The sequence below is a fragment of the Parasteatoda tepidariorum genome, chromosome 9 (assembly GCF_982258835.1).
Source record: "Parasteatoda tepidariorum strain Cologne lab strain chromosome 9, Ptep-v5.0, whole genome shotgun sequence".
In the NCBI taxonomy this organism is placed as follows: Eukaryota; Metazoa; Arthropoda; class Arachnida; order Araneae; family Theridiidae; genus Parasteatoda; species Parasteatoda tepidariorum.
In genome coordinates, this window is record NC_141763.1 from 24,359,352 (window position 1) to 24,381,161 (window position 21,810).

Genomic DNA, 21,810 nt, shown 5'->3' on the forward strand with positions numbered 1-21,810 from the left:
AAACAACTTCAAAGTAAGTGTTACAAATAATGTGTGGTGAATTATATTACCCTACGAATTATTTAGAGATAGTGGTGGATCAAAATCTCCTAAATTGAATTGATTAAATCAAGAATCACAATTGATAAACTACCACTTTAAAATATATATTTGTTGTCGGGAGCAAGTTGGCATGTCTGTAAAGAGCTGTTATAAGTATTCGTTCATGCGTCAAAATGACGCGTGTTCGTGGGGATAGTATATAAGAAACGTCCTTTAAATCTATATTTTTATAGCTCGTTGCATTTATATTCTCGCCAATAAAATTAATCTAATATACTGAATTGATTTTACCTCATTAAAAATAATATATTTTAATAAAATATATATAAAAAACGCACCGAGTGTTTGAATTACGTATGACACATTTTTATTTCATCAACAAAAAAAAATTTCTATGATGATTGCTATGATTTGGAAGTATTTATTACCGTGATGTATCCATTAACTTTTTTTGAAATAATAAATGATAAACAATAGATTATTGTGAAAAGTTTCTGAAATCTTACAAGAAAAAAACTGAATTTCTAAACAGTCCTTTCATTCATTCTTAATCAATTTCATTTTTTAATGCGTTATATCTCCCTGGTTTATTTATTTTATAGAGATTGTCTAAGCCAGAAATTTTTTTTCTCCAACTGATAGGCAAAGACGGGAAAATGATAGCAAGAGACCATAATCATTTGACCTCTACCCTCCAATGGTTTCTTACTTCACACTATCTATTCTAAATATGTTCTCTGAATGTAGATATTCGAAATATAGATTGTCTCAGCGATTAAGAGTGTTCCATATCTCTGCAGATGTTTAAGTAACTGGGCAGTTACCAAAGATTTTCTTTTTTATCCCATTTGAAGTTGAGTTTTCGGGGAACGAAAATGATTCAACTGAATTTAGCTTTCTTTGTTTTCGGAATATTATGTTGTGTTACGCGTAAGTATATCTTTAGTTCCCGACACTTCTAAAGATATTTTTTATCCTATTGTAATAAATTGTGCATCAATCTGCCTTGTTTAAAAGATTCTGTATTTCCCCAAATTATTATGGTAAATTTATGACTAGTCACGTGAAAGTAAAAACAAATAATAATAACTTGTTAACAGAAACGTTTAATATATTTCTCTGATTACTGAACATGAATGCTTTAATGCCTCAGAAAAGTTAAATTGGCAACGAAGTAAAACAGGTAAGCAGAATAATTTTAATTTTGTTAGTACTTTAAAAGATTTTTTTGTCATCTAATCATTCATTACTGTTTATTTTAATATTTCTCTAATTGTAAATCGGTTAATTTTGAATAAATCTATAGAAGTTCTGTGCTTTTGGCGAAAAATTACAACAGTTAAAAATTCATAGCATAGTTGGTTGTTAAAGCAAGAATTTTCAATCCAGGGTATCTATATAAAAAGTAAAATAGCATAAAGTGAATGCATCAATAGGAGTCTATTTAAATCGACGGAATTGATTTTGATTCCACTTTATTTAGACACATCTAATCCACGTGTAGCTTTTCTTTTTGTTGAAGATATTTAATCTAGAAGTATATTGTAGACTTACAAACTTATATTATTCATTTATTAAATTCTATTCTTCAACTTTAAATTCTACATTTTGCCAGCGTTCGAACAAACCGCCGTTCAATTATCAAGCTGTCATAATTTTATTTCTTTACTAGCTGCCTTCGGTGATCAGCTGTATATTTTAATTATGTAGAATTTTAATTATTTCGAGATTTAAAATCGGTCAGTCAGAAATTAAGACCATATGTAAATATAAAAGTCATTTTGTTCAAGATAGAGTTGGATTAACTTTTTGATCTCTTAAATGTTCATGTGGTTTGCATCCATATGAAGTGTTAATTTGTGATTAAAATGGACTTTTGATTGCTATTCAGTTTTATTTAACTTTCTATTTGTTGCTAAAAAATTTCTTTTTCTTAATATTTATACCCAGGACTACTGACACACATTACTGATCTAGGCCGTGAACATGTAATTTTATTATTTAAGGACTAATGTAATATATAAAAAATAATATTATTTATAAATATAATATTATATATAAATATAATATTATATATAAATATAATATTATATATAAATATAATATTATATATAAATATAATATATGAATATAATTTATGTTTTCTGCATGTTGCCGCTGATGAAGCCCAAGATTTATATTTATTCGATGTTTCACCGTCTTAAATTTTTTAAACATTTCGTAACATTGCTTTTTGCTTGACAGTGCAACGTTGTATGCGAGCAGCTCTGCGTAATCTCTAATTTCTGGCAGAGTTTGAAAATTATAAGTTAATATTAAAGGGAGTTACGGAGTGAGTCGTGTGTGTAGATCCGGAGAAGAAATTTATCCGTTTTTCAGCTATTATTCCCTCTTTCCCAAAGAAAAATAATTATTTTTATATATATAACACTTTATTCACGTTGAAATATCGAAAAATAAATTTTAAAAAATAAAATAAGGTAAACAGAAAAAAAAATTAAAAACTAATCCGTGACCAGGACCGAACCCCTGACCACCGAGTCTACAAACTTCTTTACCCATGGCTCTAACAATTACACCACGACTCACACATTGCTTCTACGAATATATAGCTTGAAGAACAAACTTATTAGGCTAATTAACAAAATCTATTTTGGCCCATTATGTGCCCCCTAATTAGTGTATAAAAATTTCCTTTGGTACGATTGTTTGCTCCCAAAATGATCTAAAAAATGCAATGCTTATGCAAAAATGCTTAGCAATGAAACAGAAAACGCCATGTCAATCAATGAAGCCATTCAAACGCTATTAAAGAAAGTATAATATGTAATTCCGGTTTTCAACAATGCAATTTCGTATTTCCGGTATTGTGCCCTGCCCAAAAGATGTTGGCCCCCTCTAACCGGCCAATAACTCTCCAAGCTTCTGATTCGGTTCAGACATCGCACTCATCGAAATAACGCTCTTACTGACGTGGATCATTCTTTTCCTCTTTGTTTTACATTAAGTTGAAAGCCAAATCAAATACGCTGTCAAATAAGTGTCGTCTTCGACGTTTAACTCCTAGTTTGCCTACTGCGAAGTTTGAAAATAACAATTTTTTTATAAGACTTATTTTTTTATAAGACTATTTTTTTAATATCCTTTAATTGTTTTGAGCAGGCAGTGTATTACAGAACGCGCAACAAACAACAGTTTTGAAAAGAGCTATAAGCTTTCAAACATCATTGATGTTATGTTTAAAATATTTGACAAAACTGAATTGTTGAAAGACTATTTAAGTCAATGGCTATCCTCTAGTCTAAACCAATGAGAAAATTCTATTTTTTAGTTTCTCTGGATGAAAAAACTGAAAACTGTCTTCGTCGTTTGTTTATATATATTTTTTTTTCTAATGGCAGGCACTGAATTTGAATCTTTTGCCTATACTATGCCAGAATTGTTGCTCATTTCGCGTTACCCACTGGGCACCTGTGAACCAAAGTCACGGAGGCGAGCAACATTGCCCACGCGACACTGCCACAAACCCGTTTATAGGGTGGGCCACATTCACACATCATACACACAACAGAGGACAGCACAAAGAGAGAGAGAAACATCCATGCCCAGAGCGGGATTCGAACCCGCAGCCTATGGCTTCGCAGTCAGGCACGCTAACCGCTCGGCAACCGCTGGCCGGCGTCGTTTGTTTATAATTGTACTCATTTTGCTTGGTGATACATGTCGTAATTTTTGTGCCTGCGGTATTTCCTTCACCTTGTATACTAACACACACGCATAGACTTACACACGCACAAATTCTTTGTTATATTAGATGTGTAGGATATCAGAGATGGCAACTTTCTCCGAATAACGAATACATATATTCGAGTGGTATTCTTTTAACGCATGATTCTTTGTTTATTAAATTCGATTTATAGGGCTTTTATTCCCCATTACTTCTAAATAATTCTAAACCTTAATCCACTTTGTTTGTAAACCGTGCTGAGTTTTCTAAAACGTTGGCAAAAATAACCAAAAACATGCAAATTTTAGCTTGTAGTTCTTCACCGTTTTTTAGAAAGTAGTTTATTTTATTATTTTCTCTTTTATCTATATCTCTGATATAGACAAAAGATATATATGTACTGCTGATTAAAATTATTCTAATCAAAATTATAAAGAGGTCCGAAAGCACATATACAACAAGAAGTGCACAGATACAAAAGCAAAAACGAGTGAGCAAATCATTTCATTCTAGTTCCTTGGAGAGAAAAATGACTCCATGATGGCGAAGATTTTTTTAACTGTTTTAACATGTACATACAATTATTTCTTACCTGACAAAATGCAAATATTGAAGGGTTAATTCATGATTAAGAATAGTAAGAGATTATTCAAAACTCCCAAAAAACCAGCTATTATTGAAGAGAAGTTAACTACTAGTTTCTCCCTCTTTTTCCGTTTTAGTTTCATACTTGTTTATCATTCCAAGCACTATATAAAAATACAACAGAAATTTTACTATACTTTAAATATATAACTGAGATCGCGTATGGCGGGGTTTCTCCGGAAGAGTTGACAGTTTCACTTTATTTGAACATTTTGAAGTCACTTGTCAAGATTCTGAAAGTTACGATTTCTTAACACGTTCACGCCGCGGTGACCCACCGGTGGGTCACGCTAGATTGTGTCATCTTGGCAGCGCACCGGAGTAAAAACTGGTAACAATAAATTTCATTTTTTAGTTTTTTTCCGGGAATAATGAAAATCCATAACTACCAATTGTTTTTAACGGATGCAATTTTTATATTGAATTGCTTCTCCGCCGTGATAAATTTCCTTACAGTGAATTGTTATTGTTGAGAATAAATTAACTCCTCCCGAATATTATCTAATATTGAAATAGTTCTTCTACCAGTATTTTCACTTCTCCCGGCGTGAACGTGTTAAAGAACTAATACTGTAAACGAGTGATTTCGGATAGGAGTTCCGCGGGACCCAAAGGTTCCACCAAAGTGTTACAGGGTTCCTCAGATTTAGAATTTTTTTAAATCATTAAGGGTTAGTAAAATTTGTAGATATATTTATCTGAACAAATCCATAATTTGTTCAATATTTCGGTTACGTTTGTTTATTATTAAAGTTAAATATCAATGAGAAAAAAAATTAGTATTTTTTTAGAAAAATCCTACAATTTATTTAATTAATTTCAAAAATGATATGCATTTATATGAAAGCATGTATTAGTTTTTCTCATCGAACTTAAACTAAAGTAAGTTAAAGTAAACTAACCAAATTTAAGAATAGTTTTCATGAGAAACAGAAATAAGAAAAAAGTTTTTCTGAGAACTACTTTTTTGCTTAAAACCATAATTCAGCTAATTTGATTTAATTTCAACTTATGCATGTACCATAAACTAACTCAGATATAAACTAGAAACCACTCCAAAACCCATGAATTCAACTGCCTCACATGAAACCTAATTTTAAAATGTTTTTTTCTTAACCAATTAAAAAACTCGAGATAAAATATTTTTAAATTAATCAGTAATCTTGCTATCGTTAGTATATAGTTACAGCTGCTAATGAACTTAAGTTATTAAGCAGGCTTCAAGGTTTCGTCAAAAGAGGAGATCATATAGGGTTCCATCACCGAAATAAAATGGGAAGCGCTGCTCTAAAACAGTAGTTCCCAGCCTTTTTAGTTGTGCGGATAACCAATTAAAAAAATAAAAAAAACGAAAAACTTTACCTAACTATTTAATGTTCCAGTCAAAAATATAATGACAAATACACATCTATTATGACGAATACGAATAAATTTATGATGTATACAAATAATGTACACATATGTCAGTAATGGACAAAAACATACTGCACAAGAATAAAAAGAAATATTTCTTTGCAAAGAAAATAACTTTATTGTATTCATTGTGTATTGTAGCTCGCGTTACAATACTCATTGTAAAAGAAAAAACATTGATGGGATTTTTAAAACTATTTGTCTTCCTATGTCAAGTTAATAACTGAGTTAAAATTGTATTTCACAAGGAATAGTATTACAGCATTTCTGGTATTAATAGCATTAGTAGGACACTATATTTATCTCGGCTCAGACACTCGACTAAGCGTTCACGGCTAAATACCACGCTGGATTAGGAACCGATGCTTTAGACCAGGGGTGTCAAACTCAAAAGCTAACTTGGGCCATAATAAACAATGCTTAACTTCAGGTGGACCGTAAAAAAAAAATCAATGCTCATGGAAAACAAATATTTTTTTTGAATTGTAATAAACATATATAAAGTTAAATTATTGTATACGTCCTGATACTTGACATCTCTTCTCTGCTACTATCTTTTCTATTTCGGGAGAAATTTTATTGGCCGAGACTACTTTCAAAATTGACCCAACGTGAGCGCAATTAATACGGTTTCGGACAGGAGATTTGTTTCCATTCATAGCAGGAAATAACTGCTCTCACTGATAAGTACTTCCAAACATGGAAATAATCTCATATGCGAATTTTCGAGTATTTTCAAACCTTGCCGGTAAATATTCGTAAAATTCAGGCACACCCACTTCAATGATTTTTACCTTCAAATTTGGGTCGCATTGAATCTCAATCACTTCCATTTACATGTAACTGGGTACTGAGTCTATATATATTGAGAAAATCGAAGAAAGAATTTGTCTTCCAAAGAATTAAAATCATTAAACCTTGTTTCAAATTCTGTTCTAAGATTTGAAGTTTTTTTCTGCGTATTTTTGATACGATGCAGTATCATCTAAACTAGATTTGTTCTTCTTGCACGTTGGGAAGTGCGTTAAATCTTCATTTTTCAGTTGTCTTTCCCAAAGAAATAGTTCACATTTGAATGCTTTAATTATCTCAAACATGTTCGTAATGATCTGATCCTTGCCTTGTAGCGACAAATTTAAATCGGATAAGTGTTTGGTTATATCAGCCATAAAAGATAAATCTTGCAACCATATTTGATCGGAGAACAAGCTTGTATCTTGATTTTTAGTTTGTAAAAACTTACATATTTCTTCTTTCAAATCCCAGAATTGTTTGAGAACCATGGAGCAAGTTAACCAACGTACCTCGCTATAGTAGGATAAACCTGAATATGTACTATCTATTTGATAGCTTAGTGTGAAACGGACTCCTTTTCAGCCAGTTAGAATTTCACAATTTTGCGCGTACAATTTAAAATGATCCATATAGTTTATAAGTAAAGTATATTAAAATTTTATATGCTGGTTTCGTTTCTAATTCACATTTCTATTTTATTTTTACTTTGCTTCGGATATATTGACTGGGCCGCAAAAATGTTCATCTCGGGCCGCGAGTTTGACACCCCTGCTTTAGACAGTCGTGTTTTGTCATTTTAACGTGAAATTTCTACAACATATAATTTTTAAAAACTATTTTTGAATTATTGGCTATGATATATGATGAATCACTAAATGAAAAAGAAGTTGATATTTAAAAGATCTTGTTATTAAATGTATAAAAATGTTTTAAATCAATATATGCAAGAATTGCATTTCACTGAAACTCAAATTAACTTCTCAGGATGTTTTTAAACATTTCCTTGCTAATAATTTTTTTTGTACAGTCAGAGTTGGAAAAATTTTAATAAAGTAAGTTAAGTATACACAACCTACATTCAGTGAATAGCTTAAAAATAAAAATGTATGGAAAACAAAGCAGTGTATAGTAAATGAATGTACATATTTGCAAGATATAGTTAAATGAATAAAAATATATAAGACATATTTTTATTCAATGTGTAGTAAAAAAATTCATTCAGTAATTAAAATCAATATATAGAATTTTATTAAAAATATATTTAACATATTTTAATTCAATATATAGCATTTCATTGAAAATCGAGTTGACAACTTAAAATGCTTTTAAATTCATCAGCAAGGGCCTTCATAATATTTTTTAAGAAGAAAAAGATGTGATTTTATAAAAGTAAAATATATGTAACCCACACTTAGTGATTTCTTAAAAAAATATTTACTTTGCAATATTTACATTAAAGATTTACTGCGAAGAATAAATCAAATTAAAATTCTTAATTTGTGCTTAGATTTTGTGACAAATATGCATATTCTGTATATAAGATGAACGCTAAATAATGAACATAAGATTAATGCTACAAATAATTATACAACTTACAGTTTCTTCTTTTATTTTATAGCTTCTCTTAATTCTTGCATAGAAGAGAAAAGAATATCTGGAGAAGTGTTTTCCAATAAGCGTGAATGCATAGATATACATGTACCACCAAATAAATTTCTACGATTGAATATCTTACAGCTTAGTCTTTACTATTCGGTAAAGTATTATACAATCAAATAAATTTAAGAGTAAAGCCTCTATCCTTGAAGACATTTTAGATATTTTAATTTATAATTGGCGTACTGGGTCAGTAGATTGTTGTAATTAATATGTATAGTAAAAAAAAAACATAAGCAGGTTAGCATTTGCTGTGCCTACTCCCTGCGACCGCGCTTTAATGTTAACAGGACACACACTATTGGTCGATGAGAATACAGAACTACAGCGTGAAAGCGGTTTCGGACAGTTGGTGTGTCGAAACTGTGGTGCCAGTAGCCGAACGAAAGTGTTGTTGAGGAAGAGTGTAGTTGTAGTTTTATTTACGTCGCAATAGAGCTTCACAATGGGCTATTGGCGAAGATCTGGGAAACATCCCTGAGGATGATCCGAAGACATGCCATCACAATTTTGATCCTCTGCGGAGGGGATGGCATTCCCGCTTCGGTAGCCCGACGACCTGCGCACGAAGTCGAGCACTTTACGGTAGAACAGTCTATCGAGGACTAATAACTCACTCCCTCTATCCCTTCGTAGACTGATCCAAGTGGCCACCCACCCGCTCACTGACCGCAGCCAGTGATGCTTGACTTCGGTGTTCTACTGGAAACCGTGTCTTAACGACACTGCGGGACTGAAGAACAGTGACATTCATATTATGGTGCCTTCGAGATGTTAGATTTAAAAAACGGATGTTGTTGACATCTAAGCCCTTGCCCTGATTTTCGGACTGTATTTTCAGGCCCTAAAAAACACTTCCAGATCCTGAATATCACACTTTGTAAAACTCAAATGGCTTCTGCTACTTCAGCTCGTGTTTGATTCTTCTTTAACCGGCAAACAAGTCTCCAAGCTTCTGATTCGGTTAAATAGTACCATCGGTTGATTAATACCATCAAAAAAGTGCTCCTTAAAGGCAAATTTCTCTCAATACTTGATCCAGGAGTTCCCTTGTCTTCTGGATTGGGTTCAAAATTACAAGCTGTACCTATGTTTTTGAGCAGACAAGCCTGCATGTATGCACACATATGAAAAAAAATATCACATGCGTTGAAATAAAAACAATGGATACTTCAATGAGAAATTTTATGCTTAAAATGCTTCTCTTGGACAATCAAATTAAAATTTTTGAACGATTTTTCAATATTGAGAGCTAAAATTGCATCTTTTACCTACTGTTCAAATTTGAAGGTAGGTAGGTACTATTTTAATTTATTGTCGTCCCTTTAAATCTGCTTAATCGTCTATTGGCGACGGCTGAAAAACCAAAGTCATGACATCACAATTTTGATCTTTTGCCGAAGGGATGGTTTAACTGCTTGTTAGCCAGACAAGTTGAGAGTCAGTCTAGCAGAACAGTTACGGTGGAACAGTTTAACCGTAACGCTGTATTTTCCGTCCCTATGCAGGCTGATCAAAGTGGTCACCCACCCGCTTAATGACCGCAACCATTGATGCTTTAGTTCGGTGTTCTACTGGTAACCGCGTTTTTGCACTCAGGCCAATGCGGGACCTCAAATTTTAAGACTATCGCAAAAGGTTCTGGAGTCACACTCCCGCACATAATAGAGTTATACATAACCTTTTCTGAATATAGGAGAGCATATTTTCAGAAATTACCGATAATCCTTAGTTGTTGAAGGGTATATTTTGGTGAGATAATAAACATTCCTCTTAAACATGATTTTTAAATATTTACTTTTAAGGATATGTGTTTTTTTTTTTAAATTAATGTCCATGCTAAATATTTTATAACTATTTTTCTTTTTTAGGATTGCGCAAACAACAAGCTAGAAATCATTATCATAGATTCTGAAGATAAATATACTTTCTGTCAGGGTCACAGTTATAGAAATTTTATTACTGCTGTAACTGACGTTCGTGTTTATTTTCAAGCTTCGTACTCGAGCTTCAAACTGTATTTCACTATTAGTAAGTTGTAGTTTTTTGCACCTCATTTATATTAAAAAAATATAAAATAAAGATAACAATTTGAAACTTCCTGAACGCTTTAAGGAATTAAAAAACACTGTTGTGTTAAAACGACATAAATATTCAAAATTCTTTTATAATGCTATATAAAGACTTCAAATTTTCATTTACGATCAAGTATTTAATACAACCGATTAAGTTTCATCTTTTTTTTTTTTTAAATCTGTTTGAAACTAATCCATGTTCACTCAAATTGTCGTGACTCATTGATGTGAAACATGAAAGTAAAGTGTTTTTAAGTGAGTTTTTCTTCTATTTAGAACAAAAACTGCTTAGTAATTAATAAATTAAATTATTGTTAGTTTGAAACATTGAAACCTTTAGACAACCTTATATTGATTTTTGAAATTATTAATGAATAAAAATATTTCTCCATTTTTACCTTTCTAAATTCTGCTAGTTAGCTATTAACTTAAATCTAACTTAATTAGTCTATTAACTTTCAACTAGATTTTTGCTATGCTTTCACACACCTTAAAGTTAGTTCTTCCTAACGTTTTAAAAACGTATTATGAACGAAAATTTCACATTTCTCATGAACGCAAAACGTGACAACCAAAACGTTTATGCATGCTAATATCTTTGGAACTGAAATTTCATGCCTTTTGCCGTAGTATAATCTTTAAAAAATATTTTTTTTAGAAATATAATAAGTTATATTCATTATTACTAATAATATTACACGAGCTTAAAACAGTAATGATTTATGTATGTGATCTCTTATTACAGCAACACTTAATTACTTCCTTCAGGAAATCATGATTTGACACATTTATAATTCATTGACAGTAATTTGATTCATTTTTGTCTATGATTCTATGACAAATGTTTCATTCCTTTCGACTCCGATAATTTTTACACATGATCTTGTGTGCGTTTAATGATTGTTTAATAGTTATTATGTTTGCATTATATTCGAATGCCATTGTATCTGTTCTTAATATATGCCTTTTGATATGAGTGTCAAAAAAAATAATTTATTAAAGCTTTAAAATCAAGAATTTCACATCAATATTCAGATGAGAGTTTCAAAATCTGTCGAATTTGTCACACACGACCAGGAAAAATTTATTGAAATACGTTATCTAACAAGTGAAATTTTAACCTGTGTAATTCAGCATTCTGTTCCTTTACGTAAATTTAGTAGAAGAACATTCTGTTCTGTTCATTTTGCAGGAGATATTGAATGCTTACGTAACAGCAGTTTTCACTGTTCTAATCATTCTTGCATCCCTATCAATGAAGTATGTGATGGAGTTAAAGATTGTGAAAATGGGGCTGATGAAGTTGGATGCGGTAAGTAGTTCTTAACTTTTGAGCACCATATATCTTCTAAAAACAATAATTTTTTGTGTGTGTTCAGGTTTTACACTGTCCTCCAAAAAGTTCAAACTTGATGTTAATACTCAATTTCAAATTTTATTAGTTTTCATTTTAAATTTAAAATTTTTATACCTCTAACCTCTGGACAAGAATTGGTAGAGAATTAAATAGTAAAACGTGTTGGATATTTACGCCCACTATTTAAAAGTGTCACCACTAGATAACTACCATAAAATTGCATTCCATTAGATTCTTCGATATGTAGTGGCGGAAAAATTCCTGGAAATGAAAAGCACTAAACCAATAACTAACTTAACCGGTTAACGCCCAGCGTCCTATATTTAGGACAGTTCCTTTTTTCAAAAAACATTCATTGTGATGGGAAACTTTTTTCATAATTTTCATTTATCTGGGTGAATTAAAAGATTTCTCAGATATCATAATTTATGAAAGATCTCTGACTATTAACTAGAATTAAAAGGAGCAAGTACTTTTTGGTCTGTCAAAGACTTTTTGAATGCCCTAACAGCAAAAAAACCAATTAATTTCGATAATATATTATACCACTTTTTCCATAAAACCACTTCTTGTATCATTTCAATATGTAAAGTCGGGACAAAACGGGTTAAATTTCGCTACCACTAGAAAATATAAGTTTCAAAGTGGAGCATGTTGACTTCCTTGATTGTTGTACCCTTCAAATTAATTGTGGTAGAGAACCTGAACAAAAATTTTCAAAAGCACAATGAGTTGTTATGAATTTTTAATCAGATTTAAGCACAGAGACATTTGATCTGACCTTTGATAGGTCAATTTAAACATTAATAGTGGTGCAAAAATTTCTTTCAAATATAATTAAATATAATCTTTGCTACCACTAGAAAAGAATTCTGATACGGTGGAAATTCTGTAAAAGTTGAATATGCTTATAAAGCTATCTTGTCGTCCGCTAACCTTACTGTTTTCATTTTATTGCATCGTAAATTGAAGATGGATGGAACAAAGATGTCGAGTGTTATATGTAGCCTTAGCTTAAGGATATGTTAATGCATAGACATATACTTCAAATTTTAAGAAGTCACAAGAGCCTTCTTAAATTTACGGAGTGTGAAAGCTTTCAATTTGTTCTTGAGCGTGTAAGTAGTGTGTGAATTTCACAGTAAAATAAAAAAGTTAAATATTGTCACTATCTCAAGCGTTTTATATACATTACAATCTAAACAATAGTTTTTATTATGATATTTGATTATATTTCCATTCATTTACTTACGATACCAATGTTTGTATATCTATGCCTAGTATTTAATTTGTTTTATCTTACAGAAACAGGCATATTAAGCATAAAAGGTGTCACAGAGGCACGTTCGAGCGAAATAACATGGATAAAAAGCAAGCGTTCTTCTTCTTGGGGATGGCATGAAAATACTCCACGAGTTCTATTTTCTCTCTTCTTATCAGGAGGAGCCAAATTTGACGGAACACTTTATGAAGAAGAATTAATGGCAAAACAAACAGAGCTTAAGACTTCCATTTCTCTGCTTAAGTAATAGTCAAATATATTTTTTAAACTGTAAACAATGATACCATTTTCAAATTGATAACAATATACTTTAAAAAAAAATTATTTTGCTCAACTGCATATTTTATTTCCTAACATTAAAAAGTATACATTCATGCTACCGCCTGTTTTTAGGCAAGGTTGGTTTAGGCACTACAATTTCATGACCAACGTCATCAATGTGGCAATGTTATCAACACTGCACAAAGGTCATAATTACTTCCAAAATAAGCTGACACCTATCGATTTGAAACTCAGCGGGCTTCAAACCGCCACAAGGGATCTCGCATTAATCTTCAAAGTGGCTGTTTAGTACCTTAATCACTTAGCTATCGCGGCTGTTCTTTATCAAACAATCCTTAATGTTTCTCAGGGTATATGACACAAAAATAATCATAGTTGTTAAAGGATCGACATTCGGCGTCCCACTACAGCCTGATATTTCATGGCTTTCTCTTCAGACCAAGCAAGTTCAAGAACTTTTCAAATTTATAACCTTTACGTAAGTGAGTCATAGAAACTATAGAGGTAATTTCATTTTGATATTCAATTCAACTTCTATTAAAGGAAGTTCTAAAAATAGTCTTGATTTTTTTTCTTTTGATAGTATCAGAGATCGTAATAAATAGGAAACGTCAGGGAAATTTCATCTATTTAAAATGGTGTGAAAACTAAAAATGCATATATTTTGTAATATTTTATAAACAAATTATTTTGGATGAACAAAAAATACACTTTGCTATTTTTATTTACCCTTTTTTTATAAAACAATTCGTCAATTAATCTCATAAAATTTATAAAAAATTCTAAAATTCATTAAGACGCTGAAATGAAAATTTTTTTATGTAATGATGTCTTACTAATTTTAACCTGAACCTTTTATCCAGATATGATTCTTTTATTTATGCTATAATATAATCTTCTAAGTTAATTCAAAGGAACTAAATATGGTGCTTAAAAATAAAATGAACCGCAAGAGCCTTCGTGAAACGAAAACATGTCATGTATTTCGAATCAAGATTTGAGCGAAATAAAAATTAGTGAACATGGCCAAAGTGTCACATCATTCAGATGTAATATTTCATAATTAAATTTATATTTTATAATAATTTTATTTTTAACGTTTAAATAGACCTTATTTTCACGGGTAATAAATTTTCTAAGATTCTGCAAAACATTCAATACTCGAGTGATAAAAATTCATTGTTTTTACATTTCCAGCATTGATGTACTGTACTATATTTAAAACTTCTTGAATTAAGAGTAAAGTTGTCAAACTGTTTTCTTATTTTTTTTATTTATTTACGAACAATGCATACGCCTCATTCAAATAATAATAATTCAATTTTTCAGGAATCCTCTTTCAGCAGAACAACTAAGCATGTTTATAAACAGCTTATTGGTGACGTGTCACAATCCTCGTCAGTTCTATGGACAGAACCTGATAAAGCGTTTAAAAGAGCAAGTGCAGTCTACAACAAACTTCACTCATCCAATAGCATATTTAACTCTCTGCAATGCTAAAGAACCCTGGCCGCTTAAAGCAATTGCAGCTCTTAACAAAATATTAAACACCGATGCTGATTATCCTTTTGTTAGAGGTAACTGGACATACATGTTAATTTTTTTTACATTTATGTCCAATTATATATACTACATGTTACATTTGTTTTACATAAAAAATATGACCTTGATTTCTTCCAACATAAACTGAAATGCATTATCGCCTTCTTCAGAGAAGTGGGAACACTTGGTCTCTTGGGTGAATTTTAAAAGAAATCTTGGTTGGGAGTATAATGTTAAACTGCATTAAAACTATAGTTTACAGAGGGAAGCCAAAATGAGTTTGGAAATCAGCAAAGCGAAAATATATAAGATTCGTACAAAACTTTCATGCAACAGAAAGAAAAAGTAATTCCCCATTGTAATTTATAGTAAAATTTAGTCTGTTAATTTAAGACTTTTATAATTTAAGATTGTTTGAAAAATTCTTTATTTGTAACAATAAATTAATAAACTAAAAATTAAAAGAAACAAGGTTTTTATATGGAAAAGTAACAGTCTAATGTTTGTTTTAATAGCAACTTGTAAACTATTTCTATTCATCATTTTTAATAATAGGACTCATACTCATCTGTGGTGGTTATCTTAGCATCAGCCCCGCCAGGGGCTCTAACTAATTCATCTGAGTGGGAATAAATAATAAATCGCCGAAGCGCAAATGAATGGTGCAATTTAATAATAGGAGATATTACGTGTAGTACTTATAACAGCAATTAAATAAGAAACACTGGTTTTGATTTTAGTTGGGTTATTTTCTTATTGCCCTCTGAAATGGAACAGAACCTCATTTTTAGACGATTTTTTTAAATAAAAAGAACGATACATTCTATTTGAAAATAAGTTTGCTATTACTTTCTATTCTAAATAAATTAGCTACTCTGAGCTGTGTTACGTTTTAACTATATTGTTATGAGTACATCAAATAATAAAAACTAAATTTTTTTCCACAGATTATCAAGCATTTGCTGTAATGGCAGTTTCGTGTTATGAGAACCAAACGAAATTGCTGAATAAAGTTGAATATAGCAGTTTAAAAACTAATTATGAAAACGTCATTCAACTTTTCAAGGAGACTCAACTTTCTGATGGAAGTTTTGGAAATTTACATACAACTTCATTAATAACCCAGGTAGAAATTTTTGCTTTGATTATGTCATAACAATGTTTTAGAAAGTTAAAGTCCTCATTGCAAAACAGGGATACACTGCAATTATAGCGATAAACTGCAATAATAAATGGAATTAAGATTTGTGACAGAGATTTGTGGAAAATCAGCTTTTCAATGCCAGTAATAAAAGGGGACAATTAAAATAATTGTAAATTTATTTTTAACCCTTTCCGGAACAGAAAATCTCGAAGGAAAGTTTTATCCAGGTGGGATAACAGCAAGTCCTACTTTAGGCAGTAATTTAAGAAACGTGATATAATTTTTTTTATAGAATATTGATTCCTAAGCATATATGGCAACGTTACTTTTAAAAAGTAACGAGTAAAAGTACAAGTTTTTTTAAAAAAAGTAACGAGTAAAAAGTAAAAAGTTCTTATTTTAAAAAGTAACGAGTAAAAAGTATAAGTAAAAGTTCAAGTACTAAACAAAAAAAGTAACGATTTAAAAGTACATTTGTAGGAAATCGAAAATTCAAAGTAACCTAAAATTTTAATGAATAATATTCTAATGTTCTTTAATGTTTTTGCAAAATTGTTGTTATTTATTTAATTATTTTTAATTTTGAAAGTTATGGATAGTAATTTATTTTTAAATTCGGAGGAATATTATAATATAGTTTTATAATATAATCGTATAATATAATTTTAAAATCAAATATAATTTTAATATCAAACTTTTTATGGATTTGCACGAAAAAGAAATTTTATCTATTGACTTTAATTTTTAGTTTATTATTTTTGTTTAATTAAATTACCATTGATTTAAAATTGTTTTACTCTTTAGAAACGCGTTTTAAAAACATAAACAAAGCAAACACGGGGTTTCAGATAGCTTTGTGATCTTTGAGCTAGTAAAAAATAATTGAATGTGTGTATAAGTTGAAACAGAAGGTATTTAAAAACGAAGTTAGCTGTGAATGCATATATATTGCATTCACAGTTTTTTTTTTTTTTTTTTTTTTTTTTTTTTTTTTTTTTTTTTTTTAAGAAAGCTTACCGAGTTTTAGAAAAAAGTAACGATTTCATTCGATATTTCCGTTACAAATACTTTTACTTTTTCCCTAAAAAAGTAACGAAAGTACAAGTAAAAGTACTAAATTTAAAAAGTAACGAAGTACAAGTAAAAGTACGTACTTTTTACTTGTACCGGCGGTACAAGTAACGAAAGTAAAAGTACTGCCATGTATGTTCCTAAGTGCTTAAAAACAGGTAGTTTTACATTTCTAGCTGCTTGTAACAATTGTTACATTTGTATTTCCAGACTGGCTACAATGTGCCTTAAAGGGTTAAAATCTGCTTCACTTCCTAGTTAATTTTAAAAAAATAGCTGACTAGTTTAAACATAAGTTTGTTCTTCGAAAACTTACGTTTAAACTAAATATGTTTCTTTCGAAAACTACTATTGTTGTCCTCCAAAATTTGCTTTTTAAGCGAATAATTCTTTCCAGGGACAAATAAACAAAAGCAGAATTTTTACAACTATTAAATTTGTTTTCGTAATTTGTCATTCTTAGGAAGCGTAAAAAAGTAGCTACTATACTTTTTAATAACAATTAATTTCCAAATTGTTTCATTATAAGTATATTATCTTACTACCACTCAATATAAAATATTCTCTGAAATTACACCAATTCCAACTTGCTCCGCTTTGTAAAATAGCATTTTCCAGTGGTAGCGAAATTTAAGTTACTTTTAGTTTATTATTTTTCTTTTTAAGTAATCTTTCCCCCACTCAATATCAAAAATTATAAGTATCATATAAAACGCAACGTTAAAGCATCAATCTACTGGTTACTCTACTTAAAAGAAGGCGTAACTATCTTTCCCTAATGAATTTTACGATATAATTTGCTACAACTTTATTAAAACTATTCCAGAAAGTGGAGCAGTTGGTATCCCTGCAATTCACAGATGCTAACTGCTACGGACAGGCTATATTAATTTAAAATAAGGTACAAAACTACGAACTAAAATTGGTAATCAGTTTCCTTTTTTTAAATTTTTAACCAGACTTAATTGCAACATAGAGGCGAATTATATAAGTCTTCGAATTATTTAAAAGTAGTGGTGAATGAAAACCTAGTAAATGAAACTTTTTAAACCAAGAATCACACACTAAAAAACTAGCACTCGAAAATATTAATTCGTTGACAGGAGCAAGTTGGCATCTCTGCAATTTATGTAACAGTAAGAGGGTTATAACGCTTTTTACTTTATTTTATCATGATGTAGCATAAATACGTTTATATAAAAAAAAGTGGTAATAAAAAGAAGGAATATTTTTTTCTTTAACTATCATTTTATTTTCAAAACAATTTTGTAACATATGGATTCAAAGTTAATCCTAGATAGTTATATCATCTATACATTATTATAGGCGTGGATTTTTTTTCCATTCCATATAAATATTATTAATGAAGCAATTGCATTACCACTGTTTACTTTCATAAACTTTTCTCGAAATAAGCAATATATTATTGTATTATATAAAAGATATAACACTCCTTATTTCAATATTTAACGCATAGAGCTGTAATACAAATAGGGCAAGCCCGCTATCATATTCCGTATCTCCCTTCACATATCAGAAGTCCCTCTCATTCTACGATTTTGTAGGAGAAAAAAGAGAGACACGTGGCAGTTAATTTGAGTTACATTCTTCAGTCGGTTCGTCGGTGTTTTGTACCTATATAGGCAATGGAAGAAGGCTAAAAGTTTCAAGAGCGTTAAAATTAGAAGAACAGGGAAATATTTCGTCATTTTTGACAAGACTTTACTAAATTAAATTTTATTTTAGAATTTCGACTTTTTAATATGTAAAAACTGTTCAAAATTGTTAACAAATTTACGAAATTAAGAAAACAGTTTTGAATGGTATTAAAAACAGAAAAATGTATCGTCTGGGAAAACTTATCATAATTTGATTTAGAAGTTTTCAAAAAATATCTATAGAAATAAAATAAAAATATCTTATTTGTAACATCTCTGTATAGTATTTTTTTAAATCGATTTTTCAATATTGAAATGCATAAAAAACGGGTTAAACTCTTATTTTAACATAGGTTCTTCAATTGTACTAATAAAATCGCGGATATGTTTTCAGGTACTTAAAAATTCACAAGAAATGATTTCAGACATGACAAACAGGTAAAAAATAACATTAAAATTGAAAAGAATAAAAATTCTGTCTCAATTTAAAAAAAAAAACTCCGTTTATTTCCTTTTAACTGATTTTATTTTAATATTTCAGTAGCTATGATAAGGTTAAACAGCTTTAATTTTTTAACGCGTTTTTTACATTAAAAAAGCTCTGGCAATTTCTGTTGAAAAAGACTTGACAATAACTTTAAAGAACTAATTATTTAGTGTTGAGGAGTAATTTAGTGTTAGAATAAATTGGAATAGTTTAATGTTAGAATAGTTGTCTTCTTTCAAAAATATACAATAAACATACATACATTTCATCAAAACACTCTTTGAAACGCATATCATTATATTTCACCAAGTTCTTCATTTACCTAGATTGCTAACACTGCTTGTAATAAACATTTTAGGCTTTAATATCGAGTGGTCAAGAGTATGAAAAAGACTGGAAGCTCAATGCAACTGTTCAGTATCTATTAGAGCAATTGTCTTCTCCTCACGATGTTGTCTCGAGTTCCCTAACTCTTCCTGTTCTCAATGCAAAAAGTATAAGTGATATCTCAATGGTTAACTGCACTTTGAATCCTAGAAGAAATGGATATGGTAATATCTTTAATTCATGATCTCTTTTTTCCCAATCTATCAGCCACTATTAGATTAACGAAAAAGTGTCTTCTGCATTGAAAATTAATTATATATCAACAAAAAAGTTTAATTTATTTAGACTCAAAAACGTAACCCTTTGCACTCCGTGTTTTTTCAATGGTGTAAGAAACCACTAAAGGCTTACAAAACAAAACTTAACCTGCCAATTTTTACGTTCTTCCAATAAGGTTGCTCAAAATAAAATTCGAACTGTAAGTAGACTTTTCATTTATATAGATAGTACAGAGAATGGAAGAACATCCCTGCCTTTCCCGGGATTTGAACCCAGAACGTTTCTAACACAGGAAGGTCGGCGCATGCCTATAATATCCAATTGTAAGTAGAATTTTCATTTACGTTCAGCCCAATATTAAGATCATTGGTTGAAGTCTTGTAATTCCCAATAAGTATGCTTGAATTAAACATAACGGTAGTTTTAATCATTGTAAATCAAATTTATTATTACAACACTAATTTGAACGTATAAATGTGGCTAATAGATTAATTGTAAAATTAAATCTTCCGGAAGAATTGGCAGGTCTTCTTTATTTAACCTAACTGGGCACATGGGTCACTATCCCACCCATCATGATTTTATCAGTTGATATAGTAAAAACATTTTGTGTTCAGCAGACTGTGTATTGGTTGATTTCAAAGTTCAAGCTCCTTCCTTGTGAAAATAAAACTAATGGAAATTATAAGGAGCAGCTTGCTCTAAACTATGTGTGGCTGCATGCAGTTTGATGGTCAACGTGAGGAAACGCTTGGTCAGGTTTTAGAACAGCTATTGTGCCGGCCAGGTGGCAGAGTGGTTAGCGTGTCTGACTGCGAAGCCAATGGCTGCGGGTTCGAATCCCGCTCTGGGCATGGATGTTTCTCTCTCTGTGTTGTCTTCTGATGTGTGAATGTGGCTATATGGCTTGGGTAATGTTGCTCGCCTCCTTATCTTTGGTTCACAGGTGCCCACTGGGTAACGATAAATGAGCAGTACTTCCGGCATCTTCTAAGGCGAAGAACGAAAGTTCAGTGCCTACCGTTATTAAAAAAAAAGAATAGCTATTGTATTTGATGTTTTGAATAGATTTGTGTTGACGATTATTTATGTTGAAGGTTATGATGAGGCGTCGGAGGTGAAATGTGCAACTATTGGTCTGAACTTTGCATTTTTTTTAAATAAGTTTCAAAGTTGAATATTTGGTTGAAAGAAGTGGCAGGTATAAAAGTAGTATAAACTTTTGAACCATTTTCATGAAGTAGTGCTGAAAATAACTTTAAATCTATTAAAGAAAGAATTATTCATGAAAATATAAATTTTGCTTACTAGAAGACATTTTTTCAAGCAGTGTAAAAAGCATAGAATATTTTTTTCACTGCCCACTTGGAGAGTTATCTTTCGTCATACAGGTATCTGAAGGGCAGATTTGTTGGTCTCTCTTTCAGGGGGCACTATATTAGTCGGGCCAACGTTGTTCCCCACAGTAAGGACAGATAGTATAAGGAATAAAAGAACAACCATGCCTTGCCACGGATTCGAAACCAGAACTATCCTGATCCTAGACCAATTCACTGACCCCTACACAGGCTGGACGGTGCATGCATAAAATATCTAACAACCACTAAATATAGTGGTCACTAAACATTAAGATATAAAAATTTAAACAATTAAAATTGTGTGTAATTTAAAGATAACGCTTGTGCCAAATTAGCACCCTAGAGGCATGACGGAAAGCCCTTATATAGCAGGACGGAAAAGAGGAAAAACTGGTACGAAAGACATTTTATAATAGCATTTTTTTTTCGAGAAAAATAAAATATCTGTAACTATCTTTTTTTACTTTTATTTACAAAAATTGGGCACCTGGGCCTCTTAGCGGCCCCTATCCCATACATCTAGAAATTTACAGAAAATTTATAGTAATAACATTTTGAATTTAGCAGTCGATGTGATAGCTAATAGAAAAACAAGCACTTTGCTTGAGTAAATATAACATTTGAATATCTGATTCATCGAATCTAAGTTGACATATATAAATATAAACAT

At 30.7% G+C, this 21,810-nt stretch overlaps 1 protein-coding gene across 4 annotated transcripts in view; it reads left to right on the forward strand.

Moving 5' to 3' along the window:
• The first annotated feature begins 731 nt into the window (after positions 1-731).
• The window catches only part of LOC107455829 (uncharacterized protein CG3556), a 33,387-nt gene continuing 12,308 nt past the window's right edge, over positions 732-21,810 (forward strand). Inside the window, exons 1-9 of one of the 4 annotated variants that reach the window (XM_043051524.3) lie at positions 749-972; positions 8,241-8,377; positions 10,150-10,309; positions 11,546-11,665; positions 13,016-13,235; positions 14,604-14,851; positions 15,764-15,942; positions 19,535-19,727; positions 20,007-20,105. In XM_043051524.3, coding sequence (XP_042907458.2) covers positions 918-972; positions 8,241-8,377; positions 10,150-10,309; positions 11,546-11,665; positions 13,016-13,235; positions 14,604-14,851; positions 15,764-15,942; positions 19,535-19,727; positions 20,007-20,105 — 1,411 coding nt within the window. In that variant the 5' untranslated portion in view covers positions 749-917. Of the gene's footprint in view, positions 973-8,240; positions 8,378-10,149; positions 10,310-11,545; positions 11,666-13,015; positions 13,236-14,603; positions 14,852-15,763; positions 15,943-19,534; positions 19,728-20,006; positions 20,106-21,810 lie in introns of all 4 variants that reach the window. The other 3 variants (XM_087151052.1, XM_043051529.3, XM_087151053.1) reach the window with 3 other exon arrangements.